At 41.0% G+C, this 24615-nt stretch overlaps 1 protein-coding gene across 5 annotated transcripts in view; it reads right to left on the bottom strand.

The window, feature by feature from the left end:
* The window catches only part of NPHP4 (nephrocystin 4), a 571934-nt gene that overhangs the window by 445357 nt on the left and 101962 nt on the right, over positions 1-24615 (bottom strand). Inside the window, exon 1 of one of the 5 annotated variants that reach the window (XM_085876133.1) lies at positions 4782-4950. The exons of the other annotated variants lie outside the window; for them this stretch is intronic. Within the exon in view, the coding sequence (XP_085732259.1) occupies positions 4782-4919 (138 nt within the window). The 5' untranslated portion in view covers positions 4920-4950. Of the gene's footprint in view, positions 1-4781; positions 4951-24615 lie in introns of those variants that run through there. 5 annotated transcript variants of the gene reach the window in all.

The following is a 24615-nucleotide window of genomic DNA, read 5'->3' on the forward strand; positions in this document are numbered from 1 at the left end:
TTGGTAAATGTTTTACAAAGAAACCGGAAATCATGACAGTGGGAGTGAGTACGAGATTTGGGAAGAGAGGACTTGATTCGCGAACAGTTGAGCCATCGCCAGTGCGAGGAGATCTCTCCCAGTGTACCTTAACTCTCTGGTACACCTGAAGTACTTCACATAATAAAAAAGATACTTGGCGGTAGGACCGTATGCCAACCTTGGTTGCTCATGCTACAGCACTCAACCATCTCGTGTTGTCAATCATTACATCAGAAACGCAATGGACACCGTTCTGAATAAAATGATCGATAAAAGAACGCTCCGTTCTTATTCTTTTAAAAAGAGAGTTGTGAAACAGAGGTTCCTTCAAAAACATATCTTTGGTGTAGGAAAGATAATCACGGTCAGCTATAAAAACACGCCAGGCATTTAAAATGCTATTATAAAAAGGTGGAAGCAAGGACAAATCAATACATTTCATATTCATTAAAAATAATCCTGATGAAAAGTCAAGCATACCAGCTTGACGAAGGATGGGAAGGGCGGCGGACCTCCAGACTAAGTCCGACGGACCGTAGAGAAGCCGCCAGATTGAGGCGACGCCGAAGGCCATTGCCCTGCACGCAATGTCCACAAGACCCTGTCCACCTTCCTCCAATGGAAGATTCAGGAACTGTGGACAAAGCCAGTGTTTTCCACTCCAGAAAAAAATTTGTTCAGGTTTTCTGTATGGTCAACAAAAAATGTTCAGGAGGTGGCATGGCTTTGATCCTGTGCCACAACAGAGATGCTGCTAAGTTGTTGATGACCAGGACACGGCCTCGATAAGAGAGCAAAGTCAGTAAGCCTTTCCATTTCAGCAGCTTTTGTTCGAGGGCTTCAGCGAGACCCTCCCAATTCTTTGCTTGTGTTGCATCACCGATGAAAACGCCAAGGTACTTCATTCCGTTGTTCGACCAGGTGAGGCGTTCCGGAAGAACAGGCATGGGCAGCTGGCATGGGCTGATCCACAGTGCCTGGCACTTGTTCCAGTTTATTGCATCTGAAGAAGCTAAACCATAATAGTTCAAACAGTCCACCAGTTTCTTGATCTCCTTGCTTGTGCGTACAATGACACAAATATCATCAGCAGAGGCAGAAACTTTCACAGGTTTTACTTGTAGCTTTGTGTAACCAGTTAAGAAGCTGCGAACTTTGATTAGGAAAGGCTCGATAGTAAGAGAGCACAAAATGCCAGACAAAGGACATCCTTGACGGATACCCCTTCCAACCTTTACAAGTGAAGTCAGTTCAGAGTTTACTCTGAGTACTGAGGAAATGCCATGATAAAAGAGTTTTATATGGGAGGTAAACCTGGGACCAAGTCCAAAACACTCGAGAACCTTGAAAATATATGCATGACCAACACGGTCAAAAGCTTTCTCTTGGTCGAGCATAATCAAACCAAGATTATCATTTTTCGCTTTACACACATCCCAAAGATCTCTTATTAGAAATATGTTATCATGTATCTGTCTGTTTGGGATACAGTAGGACTGATCACTTTGAATCAAAGATTCTAGAAGGGGGGAGATGCGTCGAGCTAGAGCTTTGGAAAATATTTTATAGTCAGAAGTGAAAAGAGAGATTGGGCGCCAGTTGCCAACGAGCTGAGGGTCCCCTTTTTCGGTAATAAAGTAATTACTGCTCTACGACAGCTCATTGGCAATTCCCCACATTGTAAAGAACTAGTAAAGACCTCCAAAAGATCTGGACCGAGTAAGGACCAAAAGGATTTGTAAAACTCGACTGGGAGGCCAGAGTCCAGGAGATTTTCCAGTCGACAGAGAAGCCAGCGAGAGTGTAAGTTCTTCCAAGGAAGGTAAGGAATCAAGCTGGTCCCTTTGTGTAGCACTTAACGTGGATAGATCAGACGTGAAGTATTGCATTGCATCATTGTCAACATCGTTTGCCTTAAACACGTCTGAGAAGAAGTTATAGAATTCCCTCTTTATGCTATTTTGTGATGTCACGATGTCCCCAGTTGAGAGCCTTAGGGTTTCAATTTGCCTTTGATGGGTGGTCTTTTTATCAAAATGAAAGAAAAATTTTGTTGGAGAGTCCAAATTATAAATCTGATCCATCCGTAATCGGATCATAGCACCTTTCACTTGATAGTCAACAAGATCATTTAAAAGGGCCTTTTTTTCCAGTTGCAGATGATTATTTGTTGCTCTGGGGTTGTTTGCAACATCAGATTGTAATTTCAGTATTTCTTTTTCGAGTACAATCCTTTCCTTTTTTGCACTAAAAGATGAGAAGTGAATAAACTGTTGGCAAAAGACGGCAATCTGTGCCTTTGCGTAGTCCTACCATAATCTAGGGTTACTTAAACTGTTCTTTCGTTCGATGAGGCTATTCCAAAACACCCTAAAGGCTTCACAAAAAGTTACATTCTCAAGTAACATGACGTTAAACTTCCAATACGGACTGCCATGTTGCTGCAGAGCAAGCTTAAAGGAGAATGTTGTCACCAGATGATCAGAGAAAAGAGAAGGCATGATATCAGATTTTAATATCTAATCAAGCATTGTAGCAGTGACATAATTCTGTCTAACCGGGCTGGAGTGTGTCTCTGGGACACACATCTTAACCAGGTGAACTGACGTTGTCTGGGGTGTTGGATACGCCAAACATCCATGAGTCCCACAGTTTTTATAATTTTTTTCCAAAGTTTTGGCAGATTTTGGATGTGGCTCCACACTGTTTCTGTCTAAAGCAGGGTCAAGGGGACAGTTGAAGTCACCACTCAGTATGAAACAACAGTTCAAATCAGTTGTGCTTCGAAAGACCTTTAGTTTCAGGAAGAAGTTATACTTTTCAGCGTTCTCATTGGGGGCATAGATGTTCACAAAAATAAATATTTGATTGTTGGCAATGAATTGAAGACAAGCCAGACGTCCAGGAATTATTTCATTAAAATGAACTTGCGAGAGTGTTAATGAAGGAGAGACAAAGAAGGCAATCCCGGCAGTGAAGGAATTTATATCACTGAAGAACCACTGACCCTTCATGAGCCTTCTCCATTGGGCTTGGGCAGTCAGATCTCCATGTGTCTCATGCAATAACAAGACGTCCAGGTGCAAACGCCGAGTCAGGTCTTTTTCCTGAACTTTGCGTTCTAAACTAGAACCACCATTAATGTTTCGACTTCCAAAATTGACATTCATGTGCTTAGAAAGGTAAAGAAGAAAAATAAATAAATAAGAGAAACACACCATAAGGACCTCACTTAAGAAGCTCCTGTCGAGCTTTCTGGATCATTTTTTTTTAACCTGTGCTTCTGAGCCTCAGTGAAGTTTGGGGTGACAGGGTTATGCACAATTTCTTTCAATTTCGTAATTAACACCGGAAGATCAGGGAAATGATCTTTCAGTTCAATATTTCTCTTACAATAAGAATCCCTCAAGAAGTCCCGAAGCTCGTCATCCGAAGGTCTGCTTTCAGCCTTTAGAATCTGAGAGGACTTGTCTTGACTTTCACCATCAGATTCCTCACATGGGGAATCGATTGGTGTTTCAGTTTCATTGTGAGCATCACATGATTGCTCGGTTTCAATGAAACAAACTTATTCAGCCCCTTATGTATCAGAGATATGCCTGGGGATTCTTGGGAATGTAAGAGAGTGGACTCCAAGCCTGTCCGTGACACGGCTACGGTGCTCAGGTCATGAGTGTCACTCTCCATTGGAGGATTTAAACTATTAAACCTCGTTTCCTCAGTGTTCTTTGTTGTTTCATTTATTGTTTTGTTGGAGAGAGACTGTAAAAGTTTCTCTTCCTCCTGTGACTGTTGGATATGGGAGCAGTCTACATTAGGAACGTCCTTGTGCGAGCGGACGCTCTCTGTGGAGTTGGAGACGCTGATTGGCAAGTTCAATATGATTGCTTTATTGATGATATTTGAACAAGTGGACGTTTCTGGGTTATTTTCTTCTTACAGAAAGGCAAATCTGTTATTACATGGAATTCCAGTAATTACATTTTCACTGATTTGCCTTTTACCAGAAGGTGACACACGTGGTGCAAGGGATTTACGTTTTTTTTTTTTTTTTGGAGACGGTAATGAGCCCCTCACTTACACTGTCCATTGGCTCATTGGGAGGGGGCGTGTCCACTCGTGGAACGCGTTTGTCATGTCCGTCATTGGGAGGGGGCGTGTCCACTCGTTGAACGAGTTTGTCCTGTCCGTCATTGGGAGGGGGCGTGTCCACTCGTTCAGCCAGTTTATCCTGTCCGTTCGTTGAAAGAGAAACGTTAACATTAATCTGTGAGCCGTTGTTACTCGGTTCGGCCGTGGAAAGCTGCGTTTTCCGAAGAGGGCAAAACTGTTTCATATGTCCCACTGCACCACAACCAAAGCACTTTAGGGTGTGTGTTAACATACACTTGGTAATCGTGACTATTTACAGTGAACTTTAAAATAACGTTCAGAGAGGGATAATCCTTGTTAAGTACCATAAATACCTGTCAACGGAAACACATCACGTGACTGGCACGTTCGTCTTTGCAGTCCAAAGGGAGCATTATTGGAGGGGACACGCAGTGTCCATAGCGCTGTAGCGCTTTCAGGATTAAATCACCGCTTAGGAATGGCGGTACATTTGAGATAACCACTTTCTGAGCAGGAGTATCTAATGGATAAGTCATCACAAAGTGTCCAGAGTCGAGGGACAGGCCTTGTTGGACGATGAGAGCAACGTGCTCTTCGTTGGACACAAACACGATAACTCGTTTATTCATGCGCGACGCGGCTCGTACCTCACCGAACCCAATAATGTTCCCGATCGCGAGAACAATCGCTTCCACCGAAACGCCCTCGGGTGGAGAGCAGGCGACGCCATTTTTGCGTGATAACCGTTCGAACGCGGAATATCGCTGCGAACGAGCGGCCGCCATGTTTCACCACACGACGACCGACGTCTTCCTCACTCAGGAGGAGGAAGTCACCAAAACACCCCAACCTTTCCCAAACCTTGGGAAAGGGAGCGCGAACCGAACAAAATAAGGAAAGATAAAGAGAAAAATAAAAAAAGCAAAAGAAAGGTTAAAAGCGATATAGATATATATATATATATATATATATATATATATATATATATATATATATATATATATATATATATATATATATATATATGAAAAAAGGAAGAGAAAGTATGGTGAGGGTTGGAAGTGGGGTTCGTGAAGAGAATGATACGTTATGCTTATAATGACCGAACACGAACACGAACACGAACACGAACACGAACACGAACACGAACACGAACACGAACACGAACACGAACACGAACACGAACACACACACACCTGATCGATATCTGTTTCACCTGTCGACACCCACCACACATGTGTGATTACCGACTGCAGTACGTGCTGTAAACAACCCAGAAACCTTGAGTAGCTTTCATCAAAAAACAACGTTACATTTATACAGACGTTTCAGGGAGATTATCACATACATTGTTTTTAAGAAACAGCAACGTGTGAGGGGTGGAAAAAAAATTGGCTCGGTAATTTAGAAAATACGTAAATATGGCAAATGGCTCAGAATTCGGGTGTTATCAAATATATTTTGCTTTGAAACTCACAAAGAGAAACATTTAACGTTTGCAAAGCAAATTCAATAACCAAATGCTTCAGAAACAGGCAGGAGGACAAAGGAAAACCTGAGAGAACCTCCACATGATACGGGTTGAAACTTTGCCACCACGTCACCCGAAACAGGCGTGTCATGTCCACGCAATGTCCGAATTGGACAAATCAACACTTTTTGGGAATGGGAACTGCTGATACTTTGAAATCTGGAGCTTGCATCTTGTAAGATTCTCTCGGTTATTCATATGGGCAAATGAAATCAAGCCACGAACGCTAAAGTCTCCAGGCGTTTATAAGTATTGCAATGTCCCCAGCGATTCCGAGCTACGATGAGCAGGCATTCGATAATATGAGTGAGGAAAGTGAAAAAGAAAAAAACTGCATCGTGAAGAAATCGTTGCGGCCTGTTCAAAGTCAAAGCATGGTTGAACAGACCAAACAACATGGTGGCTTCAGACCCCAGCGAGGTTACCCAGGAAACGCCTAAAGACCCCAAACAGCGAGGTGTCCGAGGATCGCCTGATTAAGAATATAATTAAATTATGTCTTTAATTATATTCAAAAGGGTGTTTTGATGAACCCAAACACCCAATTTTCACTCTGGTACTTCCTTAGAGTTTTCTTAGTATGCATGCAAAGTTTTAGGCTGCGAAGTTTTATAGTTTTGGAGGAGACACACACACACACACACACACACACACACACACACACACACACACACACACACACACACACACACACACACACACACACACACACACACACACACACGATAAATGGGGTTTCTGGGACGCCCATTCAAATGAATGGGGTAAAAGGTAAAAAAAACTTTCTGACACAATCCCCAAAAGCTCAAAATAGGAGACTCATTTCCTCCCCACCTATCCCCTCCCCTCCCATACAAGCAAATGAAAAATTGAGACTCGTTTTCTCCCCCTCCCATACAAGAAAATGAAAAATTGATACTATGAAAGATTGAGACGAACTGATAAAAGCACTTCTTCCCTTTCATATTTTCATTCCACTCAAAGAGCAAACCATCGAATATTTGCCCATGTTCTAATTCAGGAAATAACTTAATTTTCTTATAACATTCATTTCCATCGAATATATTCACAAAGAATAACTTTGAACTTGGTTCTTGGTTTAAGTGTCTTTGTTGAGCAAAGATGCTCAAAATCATTTGAAGCAAGCTGTTTTAAAATGAGTCAGTCTGGAGTCAGCCAAGTTCCCTCGCCCGAAGCAAAAATGCGACTTTTTTCCACCCCTCACACATAGCTGTTTATATGTATGCCCCGGTTAGAATAGGTGTACCATATCCTTGTGTGTCGTAAGAGGCGACCAGGGTTGCGTCAGGAAGGGCATCCGGCGTAAAAACCTATGCCAAATCATTATGCGGACAACAAAACGAATTTCCATACCGGATCGGTCGAGGCCCGGGTTACCAACGACCGCCACCGGTACCGGTGGTCAGCAGGGTACCAGTGGAAATTGTGCTACTGCTGGGCGAAGGAGGAGAAGGAGACGGGGAAGGCGAGTCCGGAGGCAGTGGGAGAGGAGGAAGGGTAGAAGTGTGCAGGTGAGAGTTGGAACTCTGAATGTTGGGACAATGACTGGCAAAGGGCGAGAGTTGGCTGATATGATGGAGAGAAGAAAGGTGGACATACTGTGTGTACAAGAGACCAAGTGGGTGGGGAGTAAGGCGAGGAGCATTGGAGGTGGTTTCAAACTGTTCTACCATGGTGTGGATGGGAGGAGAAATGGTGTCGGGGTAATCCTGAAGGAAGATTATGTCAAGAGGGTATTGGAGGTGAGGAGAGTATCTGACCGAGTGATGAGTGTGAAGTTGGAAATTGAAGGGGTGATGATGAATGTCATCAGTGCATATGCCCCACATATGGGGTGTGAGATGGAGTATAAAGAACATTTCTGGAGTGAGTTAGATGAAGTGGTGGACAGTGTATCCAAGGATGAAAGAGTGGTGATTGGAGCAGATTTCAATGGGCATGTTGGGGAAGGGAATAAAGAGGATGAGGAGGTGATGGGGAGGTACGGCCTCAACAAGAGAAATGTAGAAGGGCAAATGGTGGTAGAGTTTGCAAAAAGAATGGAAATGGCAGTGGTAAATACGTATTTCAAGAAGAAGGAGGAACACAGGGTGACATACAAGAGTGGAGGAAAGTGCACACAGGTGGATTACATCTTAAGCAGGAGATGCAACCTGAAAGAGATTAGTGACTGTAAGGTGGTGGCAGGGGAGAGTGGAGCTTGACAGCATCGATTGGTGGTCTGTAGGATGACTTTAGAGGTGAGGTTGAGGAAGAGAGTAAGGGCTGAACCAAGGACCAGATGGTGGAAGCTGAAGGAGGAAGACTGCTGCGTGAAATTTAGGGAGGTGAGACAGGCGTTGGATGGTGGGAAAGATGGGTGGGATGATTGGGCAACGACAGCAGAAGTTGTGAGGGAGATAGCTAGGAAGGTACTTGGTGTGACATCTGGACAGAGGAAGGAAGATAAGGAGACTTGGTGGTGGAATGAGGAAGTACAGGAAAGTATAAGGAAGAAGGGGTTGACGAAAAAGAAGTGGGATAGTCAGAGAGATGAAGAAAGTAGGCAGGAGTACAAGGAGTGGCGGCGAAAGGCAAAAAGAGAGGTGGCAAAGGCCAAGGAAAAGGCATATGACGAGCTGTATGAGAAGTTGGATACAAAAGAAGGGGAAAAGGATTTATACCGATTGGCAAGACAGAGGGACCGAGCTGGGAAGGATGTGCTGCAGGTTAGGGTGATAAAGGATGCAAATTGGAATGTGCTGACGAGCGAGGAGAGTGTGTTTAGAAGGTGGATGGAGTACTTTGAGGAGCTGATGAATGAAGAAAATGAGAGACAGAAGGTTGGAAGAGGTGGAGATAGTGAATCTGGAAGTGGGGTGGATCAGTAAGGATGAAGTGAGGACTGCTATGAAGAAGATGAAAAGTGGAAAGGCGGTTGGCCCAGATGATATACCAGTGGAGGCATGAAAGTGCTTAGGAGAGATGGCAGTGGGGTTGTTAACCAGATTGTTTAATAAAGTCTTGGAAAGTGAGAGGATGCCGGAGGAGTGGAGATTAAGTTTACTGGTTCCGATTTTCAAGAATAAGGGTGATGTGCAGAGCTGTGGAAATTACAGAGGGATAGAGTTGTTAAGCCACACCATGAAGTTATGGGAAAGAGTAGTGGAAGCTAGGGTGAGAGGAGAGGTGACGATCTGTGAGCAGCAATATTGGTTTTAGCCAGGAAAGAGCACCACTGATGCAATGTTTGCTTTGAGAATGTTGATGGAGAAGTATAGGGAAGGCCAGAAGGAGTTACATTGTGTGTTTGTGGATTTTGAGAAAGCTTATGATAGGGTGCCAAGAGAGGAGTTGTGGCATTGTATGAGGAAGTCGGGAGTGGTGGAGAAGTATGTGAGGATCGTGCAGGATATGTATGAGGACAGTGTGACAGCGGTGAGGTGTGCGGTAGGAATGACGGACCGGTTTAAGGTAAAAGTGGGATTGCACCAAGGATCGACTCTGAGCCCTTTCCTGTTTGCAATGGTGATGGACAGGTTGACGGACGAGATCAGACTGGAGTCCCCATGGACTATGATGTTCACGGATGACATCATGATCTGTAGGGAGAGTAGGGAGCAGGCTGAGGCGAGCCTCGAGCGGTGGAGGTACGCACTGGAGAGAAGGGGAATGATAGTCAGTCGGAGTAAGACGGAGTACATGTGCGTAAATGAGAGGGAGGGTGGTGGTATAGTGCGGTTGCAAGGAGTTGATGTGGGGAAGGTGGATTGGTTTAAATACTTGGGATCAACTGTCCAAAGTAACGGAGAGTGTGGGAGAGAAGTAAAAAAGAGAGTGCAGGCAGGATGGAGTGGGTGGAGAAGAGTTGCAGGAGTGATTTGTGAAAGAAGGGTAGCTTCAAGAGTGAAGGGGAAAGTATATAAGATGGTAATGAGACCAGCTATGTTGTATGGTTTGGAGGCGGTGGCACTAACAATAAGACAGGAAGCGGAGCTGGAGGTGGCAGAGTTAAAGATGCTGCGATTCTCGTTCGGAGTGACGAGCATTGACAGAATAAGAAATGAGTATATTCGAGGGACAGCGCAGGTAGGACGGTTTGGAGACAAAGTGAGAGAGGCGAGATTGAGATGGTTTGGACATGTGCACAGGAGGGAAGCGGAGTATATCGGGAGAAGGATGTTGAAGATGGAGCCGCCAGGCAGGAGGAGAAGAGGAAGGCCAAAGAAGAGGTTCATGGATACGGTGACGGCGGACATGCGGGTGGTTGGAGTGTCAATGGAAGATGTGGAGGATAGAGCGAAATGGAGACAGTTGATCCGCTGTGGCGACCCCTAACGGGAGCAAGCCGAAAGAGGAAGAAGAAGAAGACACATAGCTGTTTATAAAGATTAATGTTTGTGATCATCACCCTGAAACGTCTCTATAATGCAAAAATGCGATGGGTTGGGGGGGAAGGTGCACTCCCCCAACGACCCACCACCCCCTCATCCCACCCCCCTCTACTCCCCGTTGTGTGTGGGGAAGGGTGGGGGTGGAATGAGAGGGGTGGTGGGTCAAAGGAGGGGGCACACAGGGTGGTGGGGCTTGTGTGGGTGGGATTTGTGTGGGTGGGTGGGGCTTGTGTGGGGTAGGTGGGGCTTGTGTGTGTGGAGCTTGTGTGGGTGGGGCTTGTGTGGGTGGGTGAGGTTTGTGGGTGAGGTTTGTGGGTGGGGCTTGTGTGGGTGGGTGGGGCTTGTGGGTGGATGAAGCTTGTGTGAGTGTGTGGGGCTTGTGTGGGTGTGTGGGGCTTGTGTGGGTGGGTGGAGCTTGTGTGGGTGGGGCTTGTGTGGGTGGAGCTTGTGTGTCAGGGGTTTGTGTGGATGTGGCTTGTATGGGAGGAGCATTTGTTTAAATTAAATAAACATGTTGTGCGTGGGGAACTAATAAACTAATCATTAATTATGTGGATATTATGGATGTAGATGTGGCTTTCGTGGGTGGGGTTTGCGTGGGTGGAGCTTGTGTGGGTGGAGTCAAAAAGGGGCGGAGTAAAAAAAAATTCAATTTATCCTTGTCTTTTGTAATTCCTGTGAATAAAATGAACCTAAAATCTCTTCCCCCTTTAAATCAAATAATTTGTAAGTCCAAGGAACTGTACTGACGACATCAACAATTTTAAAAAGTTCATTTGTCCATCGTTTGGAATAACCTTTTTCATAATGACATTTCCACCTGTACATTCTTGCTATATCACCAACTTTGAACTTATGCTTTCTGGCATTAATCTCTTTTTCATACTCTAATTTTGTAAATGTTTCTGATGGCTTAGTTATCGTTGAGGTATGAATCGTGTCGTACTTATCTACAACGTCCTGAATTAAAGATAACCATTAGTCCAAGAGCATTAGGTCAAAATAGGCCCTAACCTGGACATTTTTGGTAACAAGCTGATTTTTTCAGGATAGGTCCAGGAATGTGTGTGAAATAACATACTAAAAGTCCTCATGAATCCTCCTTGAGCGTTTTCCGCAATCCAAGATGGCGTCCAAAATGGCCGCCTCTTCTGTTTTTCTCATAACTTTGCAAGCAGGTTTCCCCAAAACACACTTTAAATGTCTACATATATGTTTTGAAGTATGAGGAACTCATTAGAATACATCTTAAGAGATGCTGAAGCACGCAAGTACCAATAAGTACGCAAGTACCCCACCCATCAAACGCACAGTGAAATTTCAGTCGGCTGAGAAGGTTGGAGCATTTGGGCATATTCCAATCAAGACATACAGCAAACCTGCTGTTCCTGGCTTGCGGTCTGTTGTAATAGATCCCCTCAAGATACCTGACCAGGAGCTGCCATCTCTCAGAACCGCAATTGCCATAGACTCCCTCTGGGTGGCTGGCTACGTTCTGGAACTAGACTTGTGCCCTTCTTGGAGTGGTTTCATGAAAGTTGCCATGCAGACTGACCAGTACGAGAGGACAAGAGTAGAAGCTCTCCCCTTCATTAATTTGGACCCGTCCAATCCAAGTACCATCTACACGGCACTATGCTTTGCACAGTCACAATGTGAAAAGCATGACTTGAAAATATGTGCAGTAACATTTGACCAGCCCTTGTACATCAAGGCAGCAGAGATCGTAGCTTCCTCACAAGACCTAGACAAAGTAATCATTCGTCTTGGTGGATTTCACCTCCTCATGTCATATCTTGGTAGCATAGGCCACATCATGGATGGAAGTGGACTTGTAGAGCTATGGGAGACAGTGTACGCCAAAGGGTCTGTCATTCATATGCAGTCCGGTCATGCATTTTCCCGTTCTCTTCGTGCTCACATTCTTACTGCAGCTGCCCTCATTGTAGTGTTACTGGATACACCTGGCATCTTAGACCGCATAGATAAAGACCACTTAGCGAATCTTTACGTTGCACTTCTCAACCAGGACAAGAAGGCAACTGATGTAGCTGAGGAGGCGTGTGTGAAACAGCTAAGTCTGATAATTTCACAACTCCTTGACCAGGCAGCAGGACAAAGTAGGACAGGGAAGCTTTGGGTGCAGTATATCAGACAAGTGACTCTTCTGCAACGTTTCATTCGAGCTGAAAGGACAGGTGACTGGAATCTCCATCTCAGCTGCGTGAGGGACATGATACCGCATTTCCATGCTGCAGGACATCTTCCTTATGCCAAATCTGCCAGGTTGTATTTGCAACAGATGGAAGCCCTAGAGCAGACCATGCCAGGAAATGAATACACACTGTTTGCAAAAAAAGGGTACTTCACTATCCGCCGTGCTGACTCATTCTGGGGTGGAAACTTCTCTGATCAAACCATTGAACAGTTTCTGATGCGGCAGCTGAAAACATCTGGAGGACTGACACATGGATGTGGAATCACAGACAGTACGTTGGCAAAGTGGGTTCATGCTCTTCCTCGCTGTATTCCTATCTGTGATGCACTGGAACAGTTCACCGGAGTACACACTGGTACATCAGAGCAACATAAAGACATACGACAAAGTACCAGGTCAAGAGACAATAAAGACAGATGCATCTTTGTTGGATGGCTGCAGGCACATCGCCATTTGCTGGGTATGAAACTGATCGCCTGGTCTCCCTGTCAACTGGTATCGTCGCTGACCCGTCTGTCGATTGTGATAAAGCTGTAGAGATTGGCCTTGCAGCGGCATCCGAAATGAATGGTAAGAAGTTCACAGATATCAAGCTACATCGAAAGGACAAGGTGAAGACCATTGGTGCCAAGAGTAAGACAGTGAAAATCAGGGGACAAAGCACAGAAGTCAACTCAACGCTACTCTTCAATAGAATCACATGCGTCCTGAATAACAGCACTGAGATGGAATTTTGGACGCCATCTTGGATTGCGTAAAACGCTCAAGGAGGATTCATGAGGACTTTTAGTATGTTATTTCACACACATTCCTGGACCTTTCCTGAAAAAATCAGCTTGTTACCAAAAATGTCCAGGTTAAACCCTAATGCTCTTGGACTACATTGTTGAGAACCGAGTTGAATGAACTTTTTATATCGTATCTCTTTTAAGGTGCGGTTAAAACGCTCAATAACAACCACTTTTCCTTCATTAAAGGTGCTGTATAATATAATGTTGTTATTTTTAAGTAAATTAATAAACGTTTTGTTGTAGAACTCTGCACCCTCATCAGTCCACAATTTTTTTGGTTTTCTCTTGCTTTTATTGAATATCTGTTGGAAAGCTAACATAAGAGTATTACCTGTTTTGTTTTTTGAAGGAACAACCTACACATATCTACTCCTCAAATCAATAACGGTTGAAGCATACTTGAACCCCTTATCATAATTGAATTCAATTAAAGCAGTGGACCAGATATAATCAACTTCCTTGGAATAAACCTTCATTCTCTGAAACTTGGTGAATATTGGTTTCTGTAATTCATCAGCTAATTGCTCTTCAATCTTAATGACATCATGAGAGCCTATAAGTTTTTTGAATTTCCAAGCCCAAGTTTCAATTTAGCACTGATCATCTTCTTCACGATGAACCTATCAACTTTTTCTCTCAAGGTTGGATTTTGTATCAGAGACAAATTATAAAACATTTCTCTATCGGCTTCATGATTTTCTTCCAACGTCGTGTTATTTCCGTAATCAATATCATGCTTCATGCACACTTCGTCAACCCTATTGATAGGTTTGCTCCACGGTTTAGGATTGTCAGCCTCATCTAATCTTTGTTTCAAGTTTGTTCCTGGACCAGAGAAAGAATACCCTTGTAGATGTAATTCCCGTGGTATTCCAGTTGTTGTAAATTTACTTCCTGATAAAAACTTTTGTATATCTTCCCCTCGTTTGTGTTTGGTGATGAATTCACTCTTGTTTGAGCCACACACCGAACATGTACCTTTTTGTATAACCCTATTATTTTTACTTTTAACATACGAGATATTTTATACGATATATTTATACGATAACAAGGATACGGTCAATCATTGACCTCTTTGGTGTAAAGCCTGACTGCTCTAGACGCTGGTGCTCAAGCAGATGGTGGCGTACCCTTTCAAGAATTATCCGAGCAAAGACCTTGCCCAGCACTGAGAGCAGCGTCACCCCTCGGTAGTTGTTGCAGTCTTGGCGATCACCCTTCCCTTTCCAGAGAGGGACAAATAGGCCCCTCTTCCATTTAGTTGGGATGATGCCTATGTTCCAGGCAGAGCACAGAACTGCATGCAACGACATGAGTGCAGCATTTCCACCAGCTTTGAGAAGTTTCTCAACTTCTCTCATCATTTCCATCAGCCTATCCATTACCGTTTGGTTTTTCTCATTAACACAATCATCAAAGATAACGAGGTTCTTTTTTGGTTTATCCAAATCTTGGGGAGAAGGTACATCATCCGTATTATCACTAAGACTACAAGTTGTTTTATAATTTGTCTCATTACTTCTGGATTCGTTTCAAATATCCCAAGACCACCAGATTTTAGTTTCTTTAACTCACTCTTACAATGTGAATATTTTGTTGTACCAAGAGAAACCTCCTCAAATATTTGACCTTCATTCCTCAATCGCATATGTTCCTCTTCTGAAATATAGCAATAATCCTCACCCTCTACTTCTCCAGGTCGCATTGCTCTGGTTGTTGGAGATACAATTTGAATCACATGGTGGTTTTTTAGAAAATTTACAATATTTTCATTTGTACTATTCAAGAACCTTGATTTATGAAAGTTTTTTCCAGAAGCAGATTTACCCACAAGATTTATAATAATAGTTGTCATTTATATCTGTAATTGTTTATAAAATAAAAAATATATCTTTTAATATCTCATCTTGTTTCACAACAATATATTTATATTTTTCAGTCGTGTGCTTCATATAATCCCCATATTCCTTTTTACTACATAATGTAGAACAATTGTTTCTCCAAAAATTGTTTATATCAATTGAATTTAACTTGAATAAAATAAAAGTATTAGCATTGTTTCTTATTGAGCGATGAGGGAGTTGAAAGTATGATTGACGAAGATAAATACAATGACAAGAAGAATGTCTCCCTCTTGTGTAGTAGCTATCCATTACCATTTGGTTTCTCCTATTAACACAATCATCAAAAATAACGAGGTTCTTTTTTGATTTATCCAAATCTTGGGGAGAAGGCATATCATCTGTATTATCACTAACAATGCACGTTATCGGCTTTGATTTCTTTTTATATCTCTGTGTATCACAAAATAGTTGAATTATATCTTCAATGTTATTATCATTTAGTTTGTTTTGAAGTTTAAATAAACCGATTATATCTTATTTTTGAAGCCCAGCATTAAAACCTTGTGAGAGTAGTTGATACGCTGGTTGAAAACTCGACTTTGTGAAAATTATTAAATTATCATAATCTAAAATGTTGGGAGCAAGGAGCATCTTTAAAAGTCAGCAGGTTTTTCAACATCCGTTTGAACCAACTATGAGACATCTTAATGAATTTGGAAGATTTTTATTGTTGTTAAATTTTATCTTATTTTCCCAAATGGGTAAAAAAAATCATTCATTTATATATTTGGAAAACAGGTTATTTAATTTTTTTTATTGCCTTTTTTGAAACTCTATGTTTTTTCCTAAATTCAGGTTTAATTTCAAGATAATCCATTGTTTTATTTATACAATATATTATTTTGATATTTCCCTGAAAATGACAATCGTTAATAATATAAATCATCAATCCACGAAACAAGATAGTCATTTGTTCAGTCTCTTATCTTGTAAGAAAAGGTGTATTATCACCCTCATACTTTACATTCATTTCTCAAATCAATCTTGTAAAGTAATTCATTTTTGGTGTAAATCTCAAAGAATTATATTCCTTTTTATACTATCACTAATTGGAAGATAATCACAGAATATAAATTGTTTATAGGCTTTTGACTCTGTTTAATCACAGTCTTTCACATGCAGGACAATTCTCAAATTTTTCATGTGGAGAATCAGGAAATTCAAGAGGCTCAAAATCTAGTAAACTATTCATATTTATAAAGTAAAACTTTACTCCAAATAAAATTCATCTTCGGTATCATCTTCGGTACTTTCATTGGTGCTTTCAAAATCATCTATATATATACTACTTTCATAACTATCGTTTGAACACAAACTCTCGGAATCATAACTGTCTTCTGTTCCAACAGAGATACTATCATCACTCTCATTATCTTCAAAATCTTCAGTTGAATTATGACTCATATTTAATAAGTACAAAAAAACATTACCATCTTTATCTATATACTTTTTTTCAAAAACAGATTCAACTACGACATTTTTCATATTAAAGGTAATTTTAAAATGGTCCTTAACGACTACTGAACAAAATGTCATTTCACCTGATATATTAACATCCTTTATTTCATCAGGATTTACATCTTCAGGGTTGTTGAAAAAAAATACAAATTTCTCCTTGTATATTACAAATGGTCTTCTCTTTTCTTTCTAAAGCTTCATCCATAAGGTTTTTATTTTTTGATACTTTTTCTTGTTTCATTGCTTTTTCTAGTTTTGAATATATTGCCAGAAGGAGAGGAGAACCATTTGTTAGAGCTACTTTAATTGATGTTCTTCCAGATATACTAAAAGCCATTCCACTGAAGGTTATTGAAGAACTCATATTATTCACCACAATTGTTTTTATCCAATAGTTGTTATATTTATCTTTATTCAATTTTACATCCTCGACATATTTCTCAGTATATTTTACAAATGAAGAGGTTGATTGAAACTTGTCTTTTGTGTCTTGATACATTGTATTTATTAAATGAAAAAAGTTGGAGGATAAAATAGTTTTAAGCACAGATTCACCTATGAATTAAATGGGATTTTCATCAAGAAAATTTTATTTTCAGCAAAGTTTTGTTACATAAATATGGTGAATACAACGTACTGCGATGTTTGAAATCATGAATATAAATGTTATAAAAAAAACACCTTCAAACCATCAAACACATTCAATCTTTTCAGACAAATATCTCCACTTGACCAAGAAACAAAACATTGTGATGCATGTTATAATGACATTCTTTAAAAAAAATTATCATAAAGACCTTCAATCACACAAACACAAGAATAATGATGAAAGGGAAAGTGCCACTAAATTCTCCATTGAAAACACTGATGGGGCATTTAAAGGACATATAAAAATAACATTGTTTGGCTTTCAAGACCCTGGACCATCTTCAATCATTGAAGCTGTTGATATGGTTAAACAGAGTATTGAAACTATAATTAAAAACACATTAAGTGAAATGAAAACTTTTAAGTTTTGTATGGGAGTAAAATTGAATATAGTAAGAGAAGGTGATGAAACTACACCCTATATGAGGACAAATCCTCACTATATCTCATCATTTCAAGATTTTGTAAGATGTGATGTTTACGATGAACTCCAGAGACAAGAACAAGATGTTGATAACACTGTCGTAGGTTGGGGATTTGCGATTACAAAAATAATCTTTTGAGATATATACATCTTAAAATCAGATCCTCTTCAAGCTTCTTCTTATATTGATTGACCAAAAGACATAAAACTTAACAAAGCGGTTGTTAATATTCAAAACAAAGAAAACAAATGTTTTCTATGATCTGTTCTTGCTCACTTACATCCTCCACAATGGAAACCTGAAAGGGGTGAACATTATAAGAAATACGAGAATACATTAAATGTTAAAGATTTAAAGTTTCCAATGTCATTGAGAGACAATTCTAAATTTCAGAAAATGAATAATCTATCTGTTGGTGTATATGGATTAACGGTACAAACAAATTTCAGACATTAAAAATTTAAAACTATAAAAATGATGAAACACACATTGACCTTCTCTACTTTACTTCAAAGGAAAAATCACATCATGCTTTCATCAAAAATTTCTCAAGATTAACCAAATCACAAATTTACAAGAGAAAATGTAAAACATATCCTTGTAAGAGATGTCTCAACTCCTTTCATACAAAAGAACGATTAAATCAACATTCGAAATATTGTAGTAATCATAAATCAACCGTAATCAATTTACCAAAAGCAGGTTCAAACATATAATTCAAAGATTTTAACGAATCTATAAAACATCCGTTTGTGATATATGCTGATTTTGAAAGTATCCTTGAAAAGATAGATACTGTTTCTCCAAATCCAAATAAATCACACACAAATAAATATCAAAAACATACTCTTTGTGGTTTCTGTTGTTATATCAAATCATTTGTTGGTGATGAATACAAGAAGTTAGAACTTTATAGAAGAGAAGATGCCTCAGAGGAGTTTGTAAGACGATTGGAAAAGACTGCATAAGACTAAGAGAAATAATGGTTAAAACCTATAAACCAATGTCATTAACAAAGGGAGAGAAAATGGAATTTAGAAAGAACAGTATCTGTCATATTTGTGTGGAGAAAATTGAAGGAGAGGTCAAATTTAGGGATCATTGTCATCTTTCTGGAAAATATAGAGGTCCAGCTCATTCCCGTTGTCATCTTAATTACAAGCCCCCAAACTTTATTCCTGTCTTTCTTCACAACGCTCACGATGACACACATCTATTTATAAATGAACTTTCAACGACATCTGGAGATATTTCTGCCATTCATAACACAGATCAAAAATACATCTCATTCACAACAAGCTCAAATGAGCTAAGATCCTCATCCTCTAAATGATGATGTCATAAAAACGAATATGACGTCATTGTGTTGGATCATGTTTGCGATAAATTATCTGTGCTAATGCCCAGCTTGATTCCCACAAACAAAATTCAAACAGCTTGCCTAGTTTTGAAGATAATGGTTGAGGCGATTTCCATTAGCGCGATATTATGACGTCAACTTTTTTTCTAGGAAGAATTTCCAAAATCTGAGATGGTTACTGCCTACGCATGGGCTTTCTGCATATACATGGCAAGTTTCATGAATATCCGATGAAAACTCTGGGTTGTGAAACAAAAAATGTAAAAAAATAGGAATGACATCATAAAAATTGATATGATGTCATAGTGATGTGTCATATGTGCGGTAATTCATCTCTGCTCATGCCCTGTTCGATTCACGCAAACAATATTCGAAAAGCTTGCCCAGTTTCGGAGATAATTTTTAGGCGATTTCTATTAGCGGGGATATTTTGACGTCATCACTTTTTTTTCTCGGAGGAATTTTCAAAATCAGAGATGGTTACTGTCTGCACAGGGTATTTTAGATATATACGCCAAGTTTCAGGAAGTTTCGATGAAAACTGTAGGCTGTGAAACAAAAAATGGGAGAAAATGAGTCTCCTATTTTGAGCTTTTGGGGCTTGGGTCAGAAAGTTTTTCCCTTTCTCCCATTCATTTGAATGGATGTCCCAGAAACCCCATTTATCAGATACTCAAATATACACACACACACACACACACACACACATTGCCTTTTATTTGTATATTGCAATATTTGTATGTAATATTTCATTAATAAGTGGAATGTGTATGGTACCATCAAGACCCTGCCGAGATCAAGCCGTCCCTCCAAAACTGGATGACCAAGCAATAAGGACACTGATAAGAGAGGCCACCAAGAGTCCAATGGCAATTTTGAAATAGCTACATGCCTTTACGGCAAAGAATAGTCACTATGTGCATGTGGCAAAAATATCTCAAGAACTCCACAAGTCCAGAATGTGCAGCAGGGTGGCAAGAAATAATCGATTACTCAAAAAAGCCAAACCTTGACTCCTTTTGAGGTCTGGAAAAAACCACTCCGGAGATTCCGAAGCCATGGAGCAAAACATTTTGTAGTCTGACAAAAACCAAGATGGAACTCGTTGGCCTAAATGCAAAATGTTATGTTTGGCACAAAACCAACACAATGCATCACCATCTCTACTGTGAAGCATGCTGGTGGCAGCATCAGGTTATCAGGATGTTTCTCATCAGCAGAGATTGGGGCACTTGGCACGATAGAAGAGAAAATGGATGGAGCAAATACAGAAAAATCCTCGAGGAAAATATGCTGCCCTCTGCAAGAAAGCTGAAATTGGGAAAAAAGTTCACCTTTCAGTGTGACAATGACCCGAAGCACACAGCCAAAGCTATACTGGAGTGGCTATGGAACACAAAAGTCAATGTCCTTGAATGGCCCAGTCAGAGCCCTGACCTAAATGCAATCAAAAATCTGTGGCATGACTTGAAGATTTCTGTCTGTCAATGCGCCTCATACAAGTTAACTGAGCTTGAACAGTTTTGTACAGAAGAATGGGTAAATATTGCCCAATCAAGGTGTGCAAAGTTGATGGAGTCCTATATTAACAGACTCACAGCTGTAATTGCTGTCAGAGGTGCTTCCAGCAAGTATAAACTCAAGGGGGTGGACACTTATCCAACAAAGATATTCTAGTTTTGTATATTTCATTAAATTTCTGAAAATTGTAGAATTTAGAGTAGAATCAAGCCAACACCAGGCATTTCCAACTACCCACAGACCCCGAAACACAATAAAGTTACACCACGAAGACACAACAGTGACATCCTCCAAAACATTTCCCCAATGAATAGAAACTACAAAAAACACATCCACATGCACATCGCCATAAATGCAATCAACAAACTCAGCCGAAACAGTATCCCGGGCAGTAAACCCACACCCATCCATGACACAGTATGCTTCTAATGGTTAGGGTGGTGGGTATGGGATCCGTGGATCCTGAGTTCAAATCCCCCTTGGCTGTTGAATTAACACCAGGTGGGGTTGACATTGCCTGTCATCCTTCCGAGGTCGGCAAAATGAGTACCAGCTTGCTGGTATCCTGTGTCAGAGTGGCGACCCGTCCAGGATTGTACCCAATAGCCAAGGAGACTGCTTAGGCAGCACCAATGCTCTGCACAGAGTATGGTCCCAATGGATGGAACCATGACACAGACCAACTACTCTCCAGGTCCGATCATGTTCACCTTGCAGGCCTCTGCTGTCGACACCACCCATAGCTCTTATACTACAAACACAGACTCAACAACACCTGCAACCTCTGCCAGGTCACCCCACACACAACACAACACATTATGGAAGACTGCATGGTCCTGGCTCCACTTCGCCAAGAGCACAACATCATAGATGTGAGGGATTTCTGAGTTGCTCCTGGGAAATTGATTGGTTATCTCTGTGCCACGGGCATGTTCGAGCAGGACTTATGGGGGCATCACCACAACAACGATACTGAATAGGAACAATGAACAATGGTACACAGTTGATGGAATTCTGCCATTGCATGTTTGGTCATTGGTGCCACTCTGTTTCCTCATAAAAGAATATCGACAAGACCATGGTGTGGACTTCCACAGATGGTATTACAAAAACACTTTTTGATCATTTCTGCATCAGTAGCCAGTTCAGATCATCCATACAGAATGTCAAAGTTTATTGAAGGGCAAATACTGCAAGTGACCATTTTCTTTGTATGACTATTCTAAAGAGAAGAAAGAATATGATCTGAAACCAGATATTTCAAGACCGAAGTACCTGCACATTCCAGAGAAATTCCAGCTAATATTATCAAACAAATTTGCTGTACTCATGCTTGGTGAGCAGGCTGATGTTGAAGAGACTGGGAACAACATCAAGGACATTAACACAAAACATGCTTATGAAGTACTTGGCAAAACGAGAAGCCACAGGAGAAGTGGATCAGCCAAGATACATGGCAGGCAGTAAAGGAAAGGAAAGCTTGCAAACCAAGAATGCTGAATGCAGTGGAAGAAAACATGCAAAGCCAACACAAAGAGGATGACAGACTGTTGTTGAATAAGCTGTTAAAGGATCAGCCCACAGGGATAAGTGGGAGTTCCTCGACAAGCAGGCGGAGGAGGAAGAATCAGTGGCACAGCGAAGCAATGCGAGTGTTTTGCATCAAATAACAAGAATGGAAGTCAGTGGAGTGCAGACCTCCACTAGCATGAACAGTTCACGTTTTGTATTCCACTGAAAGGCAGGATCCGGAACCGGACCTGAACCAAAATTGAATCGGATTGGTCCTGTCATCTAACCAGCTCAACCACCTCGTTTTGTTCAAATCCGTCCACAACCTTTTGAGATATCCTGCTCAGACAGACAGACATACGGGGGGGGGGGGGGGGTGAAAACAATCACCTCCGTCCACCTTCGGTGGCAGAGGTAACAAGGATACTTGCAGGATACTAAAGCCCACTGTCCTGTAAAAGACCAGAATGGCAATACACGATCAACTATCAAACACAGACAGCATTAAAGACAGATGGATGGTAACACACAGACTGATGTGTGTACAGTACAGTATATCAATATATTTGTCCTTCGTGTGATATTAATTTTAAGCTCCTGAAACATATGATATGTATATAAGCTCCAACATGAACATTAGATCACATTTAATAAAAATAAATAAACAAATAAATTAATTAATTAATGTGGAAGTATCCAATACTGATAGGTATGTATTGTACTGCGGATATATGTTATAAACATGAACAGTACAATGGATTTGAGTGCAATCGTGCTCAGTATTTATGTTTAAGCACAAACGAGCTATCTCAACTCACAGGGATTCATGGAAGGAGGTTACATTTTCAACCATGTCTGTCTGTCCGTTTGTTTGTCTGTAAACACAATATCTCAAACAGTTGTGGACGGATTCGGACAAAACTTGGTGGACCCGTTGGGTGTGTGACAAGGAAGAATTGCTTCAATCTTGGTGAAGATCCGGATCCAAATCTGATAAATTTTTGAAAGTGATTCTTCACCATTGAGAGATTGGACTAAACTAATATCGAGCACGATATCTCAAAAAGTTACGGACGGATTCGGATGAAACTTGGTAGACAGGTTTGTTGTGTGACAAGGAAGAATTCATTTGATTTTGGTGAAGATCCGGATCCGGATCCGACGACGAGAATTTTAAAAGTAATTCTTCACCATTGAGAGATATAGGACCACTAATGATGTATCGCACGATATCTCAAAAAAATTATTGTCCCTGATCTGTTCGACTGGATCAGGCGTTGTGTGATCCGCGGAGGTCGAGTGTGTGCTCCACCGAGGTGCCCATTTTATTAGTGAATCCATTCGTGCATTCAAAATTACAAAATGACGTGTAATCTATGAAATTAAAGTTAATTGATCGGTATATGTTGACGTCTTTGAAATTCGGACTGTACATGGTGGCCTGTTGGAAATTCCCATGGGGGGGGGGGGGGGCCAGAGTCGAAAATATTTTTCCCAGGAAAAAAAAAATGGCCTCTCCCATCGTGCCTGCTTGGTTGCTCATAATGCTGTGTGTTCGTAGGTTCAAATTCAAGATTCTGGCGATTTGTTCACCGTTTCCAAATGTCCTTATCCTACGTGCTACATATACAAGTGCAAGCTCAAACAAAAAAAAACAATCTTTTGTGAGTCATGAGAATAATAACGGAAAAGCCGGGAGGCGACGATGGTTCGCAGGCATTATTGAACAATGCCATGATAGGTACAATTGAGTTAGTGGAAGCTTTTGAGGAAGCCCGACCGTAAAATCATATCTCTTCCATCAAAATTGACCAAATAAAATCGGATTTTTTATATGATGTACTTATGGACATTACGCACAGCTTGCAGGAAATGAAATTGCAAGAAAAAAAAATCGAGAAAAAAAAATAAACAAAAAGTTCAAGTGGGCGTGGCTCCGCCCACAAGGGGCGTGAGACGCCCCTCATACAAAAAGACACAACTCGACCATGATACCTAGCTTGTGTCCAAGTTTCATCAAGATCGCATCAAATGTCACGGAGCCATGCTCTGGAGAGAGTCACAGACAGACAGAAAGCCGGGAGGCGACATGGGTGGTCGCTATATAATTGCATACTAGTCATACAGTTTTTGACGGATCGGACTGAAAATTTTTGACAAAGAGATTAATTATAGTGCCCATAAAAGTGCGGAAGCCGATTTTTGATTTTCAAAAAATATATATTAAAAAATATTTTTCGTATTTTTTCAAAAACGTCAAAGTCCCGTTGCTAGGCAACGGTGGCGTCCATAGCAACGGTGCTCAAAAGCATACAACTACATCCTGGTATGAACCTACCAGTCAAGTTTCATCAAAATCGGTTGACTCCTCTGGCCTCCAGAGCTGTCCATTACATTCAAACAAACAGACAGACAAGCCGCTGGGCGACATGGCTGCTCGCTCGAGATGGAAAGCTGGCCGACGCGACTCGCCGATATTCATGTACATGCTATCAATCAATTTATCACAATAAAATATGATTATCACAGCCCTCTTAGTTTGCGCCCAGAAACCCACCTTGTGAAATTTCAGGCACGTTTCCAAAGAGACTCTAACAAGTGGCAGCCCTGGTATTTCCTTTTATCCATTCGCTAAAGATTTTATTTTTTTTTATATGAAGCTGTAAGACATTCTCCTTGGGCACATAAAAAAAACAGGTCCCTCGGAGGTCCAGTTTCG

The sequence above is a fragment of the Eptatretus burgeri genome, chromosome 4, assembly GCF_056783735.1.
Source record: "Eptatretus burgeri isolate ZD-2024b chromosome 4, Ebu_testis_v1, whole genome shotgun sequence".
NCBI lineage: Eukaryota > Metazoa > Chordata > Myxini > Myxiniformes > Myxinidae > Eptatretus > Eptatretus burgeri.